Below are 13882 nucleotides of genomic sequence, written 5' to 3'. Positions count from 1 at the left end.
GACCCAAGGGATCCATTCCTAGCAAGAGAAGCCGAAGAAGACTTATGCTTCTCCGGCTTAGAAGTGGGGACTGGTGTTCCCCATGGTTGGGAGGGGGGGGGGGGGGGGTGCCACTGAGGTAGGTTAGGTGGTGGGAGAGCAACAGGGAGGGAAGTGCCCTCCCACCATCAAGGGGGCAGCTGTGGTCCTTCGGCTCTGATAGCTGACTGTATGTGGTGCAACGGAGGGAGCTGTAACAGGAGTGACAGTGGCGGCATAAGATTACGTCATGCGCACAGGATGAAGTTGTTCAAATTTCCATTTAGCCTCAGTGTAGGTCAGTCGGTCCAGGGTCTTGTATTCCATTATTTTCTGTTCCTTCTGTAGAATCTTACAGTCTGGCGAGCTAGGGGGATGGTGCTCTCCACAGTTGATACAGACAGGAGGCGGGGTACATGGAGTGTCAGGATGGGATGGTTGACCACAATCGCGACATATGAGGCTGGAAGCACAGCGAGAAGACATATGGCCAACCTTCTAACACTTGAAGCACCGCATCAGGGAAAGGGATACATTGCTTGACATCACAGCAGTAGACTATCACCTTCACCTTCTTGGGTACTGTGTCACCCTCGAAGGCCAAGATGAAGGCACCAATGGCAACCTGATTATCCCTCGGACCCCAGTGGACGCGCCGGACGAAATGGACATCTCGTCGCTCTAAGTTGGTGTGCAGCTCGTCGTTGGACCGTAAAAGAAGGTCCCTGCGGAAGATAATGCCCTGAACCATATTTAAGCTTTTATGGGGAGTGATAGTAACAAAAACATCACCTAGCTTCTTACAAGCAAGTAATGCCCATGACTGGGCAGAGGATGCTGTTTTTATCAAGACTGACCCAGACCGCATTTTTGACAAGCCTTCCACCTCCCCAAACTTGTCCTCTAAATGCTCTACGAAGAACTGAGGTTTCATGGACACAAAGGATTCCCCATCAGCTCTTGTACAGACTAGATACCGGGGCACATATGTCTCGCTGTCATTCGTAGCCTTTCGTTCCTCCCACGGTGTGGCCAGGGAGCGAAACGATTTGGGGTCACACGTGTTTGCATTAAAGTGAGCCCTCGAACACTTAAGAGACTGCTGCTGGTTGGCCACCAGCAAGAGAAGATGTGCCATGCTTCATTACGCGTCATCCACCCTGATGCCACCTACTCCGACAAAGGGCCCTCCCCACGGGCACCACCCAGCCACAGCAAGGGCCACCTGGCCGGATGGCCATTGCCGGGAGTCCCGATGCCCCAGGGAGATAGGCATCTACTCCTTGGCATACGTGGGGAGTTATTGGCGCAGGCATCAGTAGAGCGATCCCTGTGTTGTCAGGGGGCTACAACCAACAGGGTACATGGCGGCCTCACCACAACGGACTGGCTACTGTGCAGGATATGAGCTACATTTTCCCAAAATACTCCCAATAAAATGAAGCTGAGTATTTGCCTTTCCTACTATCAACATGGTGTGCTCATTCGATTTCATACTGCTTCGCAATGTTACACCTACATATTTAATTGATATGACTGTGTCAAGCAGTACACTGCTAATGCTGTATTTGAACGTTACAGCATAGCTTTTTCTACTCATTTGTATTAATTGACATTTTGCTATATTTAGAGAAAGCTGCCATTTGTCACACCAACCAGATATTCTGTCTTAAGTCATCTTGTAAGCTCCTAGAGTCACAAAACAATGACAACTTCACATATACCACAGCATCGTCAGCCAATAGCTGCCGATTGCTGCTTACCCTGTTTGTCATATCATTTATGAACAGAGAACAAGACCAATCCTATCACACTTCCCTGGGACTCTTTTGATGACACCCATGTCTCTGATGAACACTCACTATTGACGAAAAAGTACTGGGATCTATTCCTTAAGTCTTCGAGCCACTCAACCTTCATTCAAAGTTTGCAGTGGGCATAGTGTCAAACACTTTGCGGAAATCTAAGCGATTGAATATGCCTATTGCCGTTCATTCATGATTCACAGGACATCCCGAGAGACAAGAGCAAGCTGATTTTCCAAGACTGATGCTCTCTAAATCTGTGCTGATTAGTGGCCAGAACTTTTCCATAGTCAAGTCTGCATAACCTCATTAAAACTATTTCTAGCTGCTTTAACAAGCTTAAGATACTTCCTACTGCTGTCCTACAACTGTAAATACCACAAGCTTGTCTGTATTCTGAACCACTATTGTTGCGCAGCATTTAAAAAGCTGTTAATCACAATATTCGTTAGTTTGAAGGGCCACCATCTTCTGTATATATACCCAAGCCCCCTTTCTTCCTATCAGTTCTAAAGTAGTGTGATATTAGCTTGCAGCCATCGAGATGAATCTATCCTCTCTCAGTGATTTCCATATGATGTTCCGATATGCTTAAAGTCCACCTATCCTTTCATTTTCCTGAATGTATAAAAGAAGTTCATGCTTTTTATTAATGTAGCTTCTGATGTTTCAATAGAAGACACTAAATGTATTTTCCTCAATACGCTAGGCTTTTTCCTAGTTGCAGTAGTCTGTTGTACTTGTAGCTGTTTTAACTGCAATTACACAGAGTGAAACTTGCGCTGCAAATACGAGGTGTGGCTAGAAAAAAACCGGACTAGTACTGGTGAAACAATAAAACGAATGCAATAAGGCTGAAAGTCGCGTGGCCTGTCACGTGACTCTCGCTCCGCCTACTGCTCGAGTTTCATCTGCCTCCTGCACTCAGTCTGCCCGTGGCGTCTGTTTTAAGTAGTTGACGTTTTGTCTGTGCGTCGGAAAATGTTGAGTGTACAGAAAGAACAGCGTGTTAACATCAAATTTTGTTTCAAACTAGGAAAATCTGCAAGTGAAACGTTTGTAATGTTACAACAAGTGTACGGTGATGATTGTTTATTGCGAACACAAGTGTTTGAGTGGTTTAAACGATTTAAAGATGGCCGCGAAGACACCAGTGATGACACTCGCATTGGCAGACCATTGTCAGCAAAAACTGATGCAAACATTGAAAAAATCGGTAAACTTGTTCGACAAGATCGCCGTTTAACAATCAGAGCAGTGTCTGAGTTAACAGGAGTTAATAAGGAAAGTGTTAGGCAGATTCTTCATGAAAGTTTCAACATGAACAAAGCGTGTTCAAAAATGGTTCCAAAGTGTCTCACAATTGAACAGAAGGAACGCCGAAGAATGATTTGTTCTGACATCCTGGAAAACATTGAAAGTGATCCCACCTTCTTACAAAATGTTATTACTTGTGATGAATCGTGGTTTTTTACTTACGATCCCGAAACTAAACGCCAAACGATGCATTGGAAAACTCCTGGTTCTCCACGACAAAAAAAAGCACGAATGTCAAAATCGAAATTCAAGGCAATGATGGTTGTTTTTTTTTTTTTTTACATCAAAGGGATTGTGCACATTGATTGGGTACCAGAGGGACAAACAGTGAATCAGCATTACTACATTAGCGTCCTGGCTACCCTACGTGAGCGAGTACAGAGAAAACGGAACGATTTGTGGAGAAAAAAGTCATGGATCCTTCACCGAGACAATGCCCCAGCTCACAGTGCGTTGTCAGTGAAGACGTTTTTGGCAAAACACAACATTCCCATCTTAGATCATCCACCCTACTCACCTGATTTGGCCCCCTGTGACTTTTTTCTTTTCCCTAAAGTCAAGTCAGCTTTGAAAGGAACTAGATTTGAGACTGTTGAAGCAGTAAAAGAAAAAGCGACGGAAGTAATGTATGGACTTACCGAAAATGATCTGCAGCATTGCTATGAACAGTGGAAAATTCGTATGGAGCGGTGTAGAGACCGAGGAGGAGAGTACATTGAAGGAGATAACATGAAATTGTAAATAATTGTAAGTAAATGTTTTTTCCAGCATCAGTCCGGTTTTTTTCTAGCCGCACCTCGTATTGCAGAAATGGAAAGTGTTATTGATGTATGGATTTTACAGAATGGGTTGGTAGTCAGGGGCTCATATTGTTAGCCAATAAAGAGAGTGTAATAATACTTACAATTTTTTGTGCAAACATACACTTTTAATCATCATCATCATCATCACCACCATTTAAGACTGATTATGCCTTTCAGCCCCCCCATGAACCATGGACCTTGCCGTTGGTGGGGAGGCTTGCGTGCCTCAGCGATACAGATAGCCGTACCGTAGGTGCAACCACAACGGAGGGGTATCTGTTGAGAGGCCAGACAAACGTGTGGTTCCTGAAGAGGGGCAGCAGCCTTTTCAGTAGTTGCAAGGGCAACAGTCTGGATGATTGACTGATCTGGCTTTGTAACAATAACCAAAACGGCCCCGCTGTGCTGGTACTGCGAACAGCTGAAAGCAAGGGGAAACTACAGCCGTAATTTTTCCCGAGGGCATGCAGCTTTACTGTATGATTACATGATGATGGCGTCCTCTTGGGTAAAATATTCCGGAGGTAAAATAGTCCCCCATTCGGATCTCCGGGCGGGGACTACTCAAGAGGATGTCGTTATCAGGAGAAAGAAAACCGGCGTTCTACGGATCGGAGCGTGGAATGTCAGATCCCTTAATCGGGCAGGTAGGTTAGAAAATTTAAAAAGGGAAATGGATAGGTTGAAGTTAGATATAGTGGGAATTAGTGAAGTTCAGTGGCAGGAGGAACAAGACTTCTGGTCAGGTGACTACAGGGTTATAAACACAAAATCAAATAGGGGTAATGCAGGAGTAGGTTTAATAACGAATAAAAAAATAGGAGTACGGGTAAGCTACTACAAACAGCATAGTGAACGCATTATTGTGGCCAAGATAGATACGAAGCCCACACCTACTACAGTAGTACAAGTTTATATGCCAACTAGCTCTGCAGATGACGAAGAAATTGAAGAAATGTATGATGAAATAAAAGAAATTATTCAGATTGTGAAGGGAGACGAAAATTTAATAGTCATGGGTGACTGGAATTCGAGTGTAGGAAAAGGGAGAGAAGGAAACATAGTAGGTGAATATGGATTGGGGGACAGAAATGAAAGAGGAAGCCGCCTGGTAGAATTTTGCACAGAGCACAACATAATCATAACTAACACTTGGTTTAAGAATCATGAAAGAAGGTTGTATACATGGAAGAACCCTGGAGATACTAAAAGGTATCAGATAGGTTATATAATGGTAAGACAGAGATTTAGGAACCAGGTTTTAAATTGCAAGACATTTCCAGGGGCAGATGTGGACTCTGACCACAATCTATTGGTTATGACCTGTAGATTAAAACTGAAGAAGCTGCAAAAAAGTGGGAATTTAAGGAGATGGGACCTGGATAAACTAAAAGAACCGGAGGTTGTACAGAGATTCAGGGAGAGCATAAGGGAGCAATTGACAGGAATGGGGGAAATAAATACAGTAGAAGAAGAATGGGTAGCTTTGAGGGATGAAGTAGTGAAGGCAGCAGAGGATCAAGTAGGTAAAAAGACGAGGGCTAGTAGAAATCCTTGGGTAACAGAAGAAATATTGAATTTAATTGATGAAAGGAGGAAATATAAAAATGCAGTAAGTGAAACAGGCAAAAAGGAATACAAACGTCTCAAAAATAAGATCGACAGGAAGTGCAAATTGGCTAAGCAGGGATGGCTAGAGGACAAATGTAAGGATGTAGAGGCCTATCTCACTAGGGGTAAGATAGATACCGCCTACAGGAAAATTAAAGAGACCTTTGGAGATAAGAGAACGACTTGTATGAATATCAAGAGCTCAGATGGAAACCCAGTTCTAAGCAAAGAAGGGAAAGCAGAAAGGTGGAAGGAGTATATAGAGGGTCTATACAAGGGCGATGTACTTGAGGACAATATTATGGAAATGGAAGAGGATGTAGATGAAGATGAAATGGGAGATATGATACTGCGTGAAGAGTTTGACAGAGCACTGAAAGACCTGAGTCGAAACAAGGCCCCCGGAGTAGACAATATTCCATTGGAACTACTGACGGCCGTGGGAGAGCCAGTCCTGACAAAACTCTACCATCTGGTGAGCAAGATGTATGAAACAGGCGAAATACCCTCAGACTTCAAGAAGAATATAATAATTCCAATCCCAAAGAAAGCAGGTGTTGACAGATGTGAAAATTACCGAACTATCAGGTTAATAAGTCACAGCTGCAAAATACTAACACGAATTCTTTACCGACGAATGGAAAAACTGGTAGAGGCCAACCTCGGGGAAGATCAGTTTGGATTCCGTAGAAACACTGGAACACGTGAGGCAATACTGACCTTACGACTTATCTTAGAAGAAAGATTAAGGAAAGGCAAACCTACGTTTCTAGCATTTGTAGACTTAGAGAAAGCTTTTGACAATGTTGACTGGAACACTCTCTTTCAAATTCTAAAGGTGGCAGGGATAAAATACAGGGAGCGAAAGGCTATTTACAATTTGTACAGAAACCAGATGGCAGTTATATGAGTCGAGGGACATGAAAGGGAAGCAGTGGTTGGGAAGGGAGTAAGACAGGGTTGTAGCCTCTCCCCGATGTTGTTCAATCTGTATATTGAGCAAGCAGTAAAGGAAACAAAAGAAAAATTCGGAGTAGGTATTAAAATTCATGGAGAAGAAATAAAAACTTTGAGGTTCGCCGATGACATTGTAATCCTGTCAGAGACAGCAAAGGACTTGGAAGAGCAGTGGAATGGAATGGACAGTGTCTTGAAAGGAGGATATAAGATGAACATCAACAAAAGCAAAACAAGGATAATGGAATGTAGTCTAATTAAGTCGGGTGATGCTGAGGGAATTAGATTAGGAAATGAGGCACTTAAAGTAGTAAAGGAGTTTTGCTATTTGGGGAGCAAAATAACTGATGATGGTCGAAGTAGAGAGGATATAAAATGTAGGCTGGCAATGGCAAGGAAAGCGTTTCTGAAGAAGAGAAATTTGTTAACATCCAGTATTGATTTAAGTGTCAGGAAGTCATTTCTGAAAGTATTCGTGTGGAGTGTAGCCATGTATGGAAGTGAAACATGGACGATAAATAGTTTGGACAAGAAGAGAATAGAAGCTTTCGAAATGTGGTGCTACAGAAGAATGCTGAAGATTAGATGGGTAGATCGCGTAACTAATGAGGAAGTATTGAATAGGATTGGGGAGAAGAGAAGTTTGTGGCACAACTTGACCAGAAGAAGGGATCGGTTGGTAGGACATGTTCTGAGGCATCAAGGGATCACCAATTTAGTATTGGAGGGCAGCGTGGAGGGCAAAAATCGTAGAGGGAGACCAAGAGATGAATACACTAAGCAGATTCAGAAGGATGTAGGTTGCAGTAGGTACTGGGAGATGAAAAAGCTTGCACAGGATAGAGTAGCATGGAGAGCTGCATCAAACCAGTCTCAGGACTGAAGACCACAACAACAACAACATGCCTTTCAGCGTTCAGTCTGGAGCATAGCCCCCCTTATACAGTTCCTCCATGATCCCCTATTCAGTGCTAACATTGGTGCCTCTTCTGATGTTAAACCTATTACTTCAAAATCATTCTTAACCGAATCCAGGTACCTTCTCCTCGGTCTGCCCCAACTCCTCTTACCCTCTACTGCTGAATCCATGAGTCTCTTGGGTAACCTTGCTTCTCCCATGCGTGTAACATGACCCCACCATCTAAGCCTGTTCGCCCTGACTGCTACATCTATAGAGTTCATTCCCAGTTTTTCTTTGATTTCCTCATTGTAGACACCCTCCTGCCATTGTTCCCATCTACTAGTACCTGCAATCATCCTAGCTACTTTCATATCCGTAACCTCAACCTTGTTGATAAGGTAACCTGAATCCACCCAGCTTTCGCTCCCATACAACAAAGTTGGTCGAAAGATTGAACGGTGCACAGATAACTTAGTCTTGGTACTGACTTCCTTCTTGCAGAAGAGAGTAGATCGTAGCTGAGGGCTCACTGCATTAGCTTTGCTACACCTCGCTTCCAGTCCCTTCACTAAGTTGCCATCCTGTGAGAGTATGCATCCTAAGTACTTGAAACCGTTCACCTGTTCTAACTTTGTTCCTCCTATTTGGCACTCAATCCGTTTATATTTCTTTCCCACTGACATTACTTTCGTTTTGGAGATGCTAATCTTCATACCATAGTCCTTATATTTCTGATCTAGCTCTGAAATATTACTTTGCAAACTTTCAATCGAATCTGCCATCACAACTAAGTCATCCGCATATGCAAGACTGCTTATTTTGTGTTCACATATCTTAATCTCACCAAGCCAGTCTATTGTTTTCAACATATGATCCATAAATAATATGAACAACAGTGGAGACAGGTTGCAGCCTTGTCTTACCCCTGAAACTACTCTGAACCATGAACTCAATTTACCGTCAACTCTAACTGCTGCCTGACTGTCCATGTAAAGACCTTTAATTGCTTGCAAAAGTTTGCCTCCTATTCCATAATCTTGTAGAACAGACAATAACTTCCTCCTAGGAACCCGGTCATATGCCTTTTCTAGATCTATAAAGCATAGATACAATTCCCTGTTCCACTCATAACACTTCTCCATTATTTGCCGTAAGCTAAAGATCTGGTCCTGACAGCCTCTAAGAGGCCTAAACCCACACTGATTTTCATCCAATTGGTCCTCAACTAATACTCGCACTTTCCTTTCAACAATACCTGAGAAGATTTTACCCACAACGCTGATTAAAGAGATACCTCTGTAGTTGTTACAATCTTTTCTGTTTCCATGTTTAAAGATTGGTGTGATTACTGCTTTTGTCCAGTCTGATCGAACCTGTCCCGACTCCCAGGCCATTTCAATTATCCTGTGTAGCCATTTAAGACCTGACATTCCACTGTATTTGATGAGTTCCGACTTAATTTCATCCACCCCAGCCGCTTTATTGCACTGCAAGCTATTGACCATTTTTTCCACTTCCTCAAATGTGATCCTATTTCCATCATCATTCCTATCCCATTCTACCTCACTTTTAAATGGAACAATAATTATTCACATTAACAAACTAAAAGTAGAGTAGATTAGAATGTCAACTGTGTTTGTCACAGGACTGTAGTATGAGTCACTTACAAGATATCATACTTTGAAAAGTTTCCACACCAACACTTGTTTGTGCCATTCAACCTGTGTGGATACTAGGTACAAAGTTGTTATGTTTGCTTACAGTGTGCTTGTGTATTTCTTGAGTGTGCTGCAACTTGCTAGTCAGTTAGTGTCTGACAGTCCAAGCAGTAGGTTATGATTGGATGATAGGATTTACCAATGCAGAAAAAGCTGACATGCTACCGGTATGGAGAGTGTAGGAAGAATGCAGTTGTATGGTGTATGCAGTTAGATATCCTAATAGATGTATCAACCTCTACAACCACTTACATGAAAATAGTAATGTAACACCTAGACAACATAACAGAAGGAAACAACTGATGCAGAAGAGGGAGAAATTGAATTTCTTGTTGCCATTACAATTAATCTGTAGGTTCCATCCCTTCACATCTCTCTCCACCAAGAGCAGTATGGAAATGATTCTTATAATCATATGAACTTCTGTGCATGGGCATTAAGACAGGGTACCCCAAATGTATCATGTACCTTCTTTAGTGATGAAGCCACATTTACCAATCGCAGCCAAGTAAACCACCGAACCACGCACTACTGGTCTGTTGACAATCCCTATTGGCTTCGTCAGGTGGAATGTCAGCACCTATAGAGTGCAAAGTGTGATGTGGGATGGTGAACCATCAGTTCATAGACCCATTTTTCAAAGATGGAACACTGAATGCACACAAGTATTGCAGCCTTCTAGCAGACCATCTTCCAGATGATAGATGTTCCTCTGCAGACCAAGAGAAACATGATGGCTGTCCAGCCCATAGCACACGAAGTACTACAGGGTGTCTTCACGAACTGTATCCAAATCATTAGACTGGATGCAGAGGACCTGTGCCTCGACCAGCTCATTACCAGGGTTTGACGTCTGTAGACCTATTGCTGTGGGGAACACTGAAGATGCTGTCTATATACACCTATTATGTCCAGCTTACAGTTCATCATTAAGCTTTCACGAGCATATAAACATTTTGGTCTTACCACTGTGGTAGAATGATTCAGTACTGCTTTTATAGATATGGATTTCTTGTTTCAGATATCGTTTGTCAAACCATATGCTCATTCCATTTTATTAACTCTTTCATTTGTTTGAAATTTTTCTAGTTCTGCTGTATAATTTCTCCAATATATTTAAATTTACTAACTCACTTTGTTTTACCTACATGCATTTCTGCTGCACCCTCTACTATTATTACATGATGATTTTTCCTAAGACCCTTGCCCAAAGCACCTTAATCACAGATGAAATCACAGAGCTCTGCACTTGGCTTAAAAATACTAGTCAACTGTTGATCACGTCCCAAGGACTTCTGAACCAGTTCTGACATTCCACTCCTTTAAGTGCTACCCACAAATAAGGCCACCTTCCTGCAATTAGCTTGCACCTTATGTACCGTACATCAGACTCTGTCATACTGTTTGGAACATCTTGTGTTGTCTGAATCCTTTTTCTTTGGTGTGTGAAGTAAAAAGTATTTAAGCTAATGGTGAGAGCTAGACTGAAGCAATCAGACTGCAATGTTCTATGAATCTTCTAGCTGATTTGGGAGGCTTGACTGTAATCCAATCTTCTGATCTACATCTAACAATACTACTGCAGACTGCGGCATGCAAAACTGCTAATTCTTCTTGCACCACTGCCAAATTAGCTTGAAGTTTCATGAGAAGCTGTTATTTTCCAGCGTAGTGCAGCAGTGGTTACAATCATTCCACCTCCAGAAGTGACAAGCATCACTCCTCATAAATGTCATATTATAATATTGCACATGAATGTAATGCTGTAACTTCTGAAACTGACTGCACTCCTGCCAATTATGTGGCAGACTGCACTCTTGTCCACTGAAACAGTCAAGATATTCAGTTAAAAATCTTTGTTCAAAGAATGATAAAATGTAAGAGATTTCTGAAACTGATTTTCTGATAAAATATATTGAAAATAAGAATTTTTAGTGACATATGTGTTATTTAATTCCAATATATTTCAAGCTTAAATACTGTGTGCAATGAAATATACTTGTGAAAGAAACTGAAAATTGTTCACAAAAGTTAACTTTATTCGTGAAAAAGAATTAAAATTATTAATGAAAGATTCCGCTTCCATGATTTGAAGGAGCAGTTTAACTGATTGTGTGTGTTGAAAGGTGAAGATTTTACAACAGAAACAAACATTACCAACCCAAAGAAAGAAGTTACATTTTCTCATGGCCACTACACAATCAAGACAAATCATAAAACGTCCTGGCAGATTAAAACTGTGTGCCCGACCGAGACTCGAACTCGGGACCTTTGCCTTTCGCGGGCAAGTGCTCTACTGGCAGAAGTAAAGCTGTGAGTACCGGGCGTGAGTCGTGCTTCGGTAGCTCAGATGGTAGAGCACTTGCCCGCGAAAGGCAAAGGTCCCGAGTTCGAGTCTCGGTCGGGCACACAGTTTTAATCTGCCAGGGCGTTTCATATCAGCGTACACTCCGCTGCAGAGTGAAAATCTCATTCAAGACAAATCATAACAACTTGTCAATTAGATTATATTCAACTAACAGTTTTATGGAATACAGAAATATTATAAGTTCAAGTTGATAAAACATAATGTTACAACATATTTTCTCACTATAATAAGCATTATATTCCAGGTACAGTTAAGCTAATATTGCTGTAATCATACATACATTAAAATAGTAAACAGCAGCATCTAAACCATTAATTTAGCTAATGTAAGTAACAGTTCAATAGTAAGGTGCCTCTTGGGTGATAAAAGCACCAGAGTCCCAAGGAAGAGAGTATTTTCTAGTACTATAGCGATTATCTTCATCAAAAGAATTACTATCTTCAGTCATTTTTGTGTATCCACATGTGTACAAAATATAATGTACTGACGAAACAGCATTCATCATAAATATTTTGTCTATTAAATTAAAAAGACTCTTACCTATTTTTATAACATATTCCTGGAATTCTTCAACAGCCTTAATGACATTATCATAATCAGCAAACTCTTCACTATGAGATGGTATTGTATGTGAGAGAGAATTTTTGATCAGGTATTCAGTAAACTCTGCACATATCATATCACCAAGTTTATTCAAGACAAAGAAATTCTTATTTATTTCAACATTTAAATATTTTTCTAGAAAACAGAAGATCTCCATCAGATTTCTGAAAACAAGTTTATAGTTTGGCCTGGATGAGCCACCTTTCATCTGTATTTCTAGTACTGCATGTTTCTCATCAGTGAATGTTTCTACAAAACATTCATTTAAGATGACAGGCTCCAAAATTGATTTTTGTATTAGCGTTGCCAATTTCTTGAAAGAAAACTCAAGTTTTTCCAGATAATCAAGGGCCTTCATCATTTGCTCTATGTCATTTAAACGAGAAATGTTTACTTTTAACAATATCTGCCGGTTCTTCTCCACTTCTGTCTCACTTATGTTTATGCACAACTTCCATATTTCTCGCAAATCATACAGAAATTTCTCAAGATATAAAATTCGTTCCTTTGACAAAGCCTTTATGATCTCCAGTTCTTGTTCATGACTTGTTTGGAAGAAAGATTCAAGTTTTCTTAATCTTTCTGCTGCTTTTAAATATTCTCCTTTTGCTTGCAGTTCACAGCAAGTTTGCAGTGCCACATCTATGTCTATTAGTTCAGTTACAAACTGCAGAGAAAGATTAGTTTCTTGAAGTATTTCTGACAATCTTTTCAGCTCTCCAGTTGAATTCTGTAGTTGAAATTTATGCTGAAAGGGAAAAAATAATTACAACAGTTATTACATACAAATCTGGCAGCATCCAGTCAGTTAATTGGCTTTCTAAACATACAGGGCACCTTAAACAACAACTATAATACAATAAACAGCATTTTTAATCATAGTGCTGGAATGTCAGTACCAGTAATACAAAATTGTTACCGAGACTACGGATAGTTATTTATTTCGGCACATAAACACAACAGATTGGAAAATACATTAATTACATACTACACAGTTCCTGCCTTAACAAACAACAGATGGAATGCAACAGCAGTTATCCATTTTTAAACAACATTACATGGAACCTTATCAGGGGTATTACTCAAGTTACAGTGCACTTTTGAAAAGAGGCTGGAACATGTGATTGCTTTCTCCTCTGCCAAAACTGGATAGATTATGTACTGCGTTTTTGTTGTAGTCGTCAGTTTAAGGACTAATCTGAAGAAATTCTATATAGTAGTCTATCATGGGCAAGCCTTCCCACCTCCAAATAACTATGGCAACCTATACGGATTTGAACTTCCTTACTTTATTCATACCCAAAGCTCCCTCTATAATTTTTACCCCCGCCCCCACACATTACCAAAAGGACAGTACTTCAATGCCTTAGGGAGTGTTCTATCAATTAGTCTCTTCTTAATCAAGTTGTATCACAAATTTATTTTCCACCACTTCAATTAAATATTGCCTCATTAGTTATTCGATCGATCTGTCCAATATTCAGAATTATTCTGTAGCACCACATTTCACAAGCTTCTATTCTCCTCTTGTCTGAACTGCTTATCATCCACATTTCACATCCATACATGGCTACACTGCAGGTTTATAACTTCAAAAACACTTTTTAACACTTAAATTAACATTAGATGTTAAAAACTTCATCTCTTTTAAAAGTGCTATTCTTGCTATTGCCAATTCCCATTTTTTTATCCTCTCTACATAGACTGTCAACAGTTATTTAGCTGCTCAAATTAGTCTTGTTTTGTTTTTGTTGATGTTCATCTTATAGCCTGTTTTGAAG

The 13882-nt window shown here is 40.8% G+C and overlaps 1 protein-coding gene across 2 annotated transcripts in view; it reads right to left on the bottom strand.

The window, feature by feature from the left end:
- LOC124802950 (centromere/kinetochore protein zw10 homolog) overlaps positions 1-13882 on the bottom strand; it is a 209946-nt gene that overhangs the window by 170802 nt on the left and 25262 nt on the right. For both annotated transcript variants that reach the window (XM_047264039.1, XM_047264040.1), the window contains exon 3: positions 12039-12849. In XM_047264039.1, coding sequence (XP_047119995.1) covers positions 12039-12849 — 811 coding nt within the window. The remainder of the gene's footprint in view (positions 1-12038; positions 12850-13882) is intronic.

This window comes from Schistocerca piceifrons, chromosome 6 (assembly GCF_021461385.2).
Source record: "Schistocerca piceifrons isolate TAMUIC-IGC-003096 chromosome 6, iqSchPice1.1, whole genome shotgun sequence".
In the NCBI taxonomy this organism is placed as follows: Eukaryota; Metazoa; Arthropoda; class Insecta; order Orthoptera; family Acrididae; genus Schistocerca; species Schistocerca piceifrons.
This window is presented reverse-complemented; position numbering and strand designations above follow the sequence as displayed.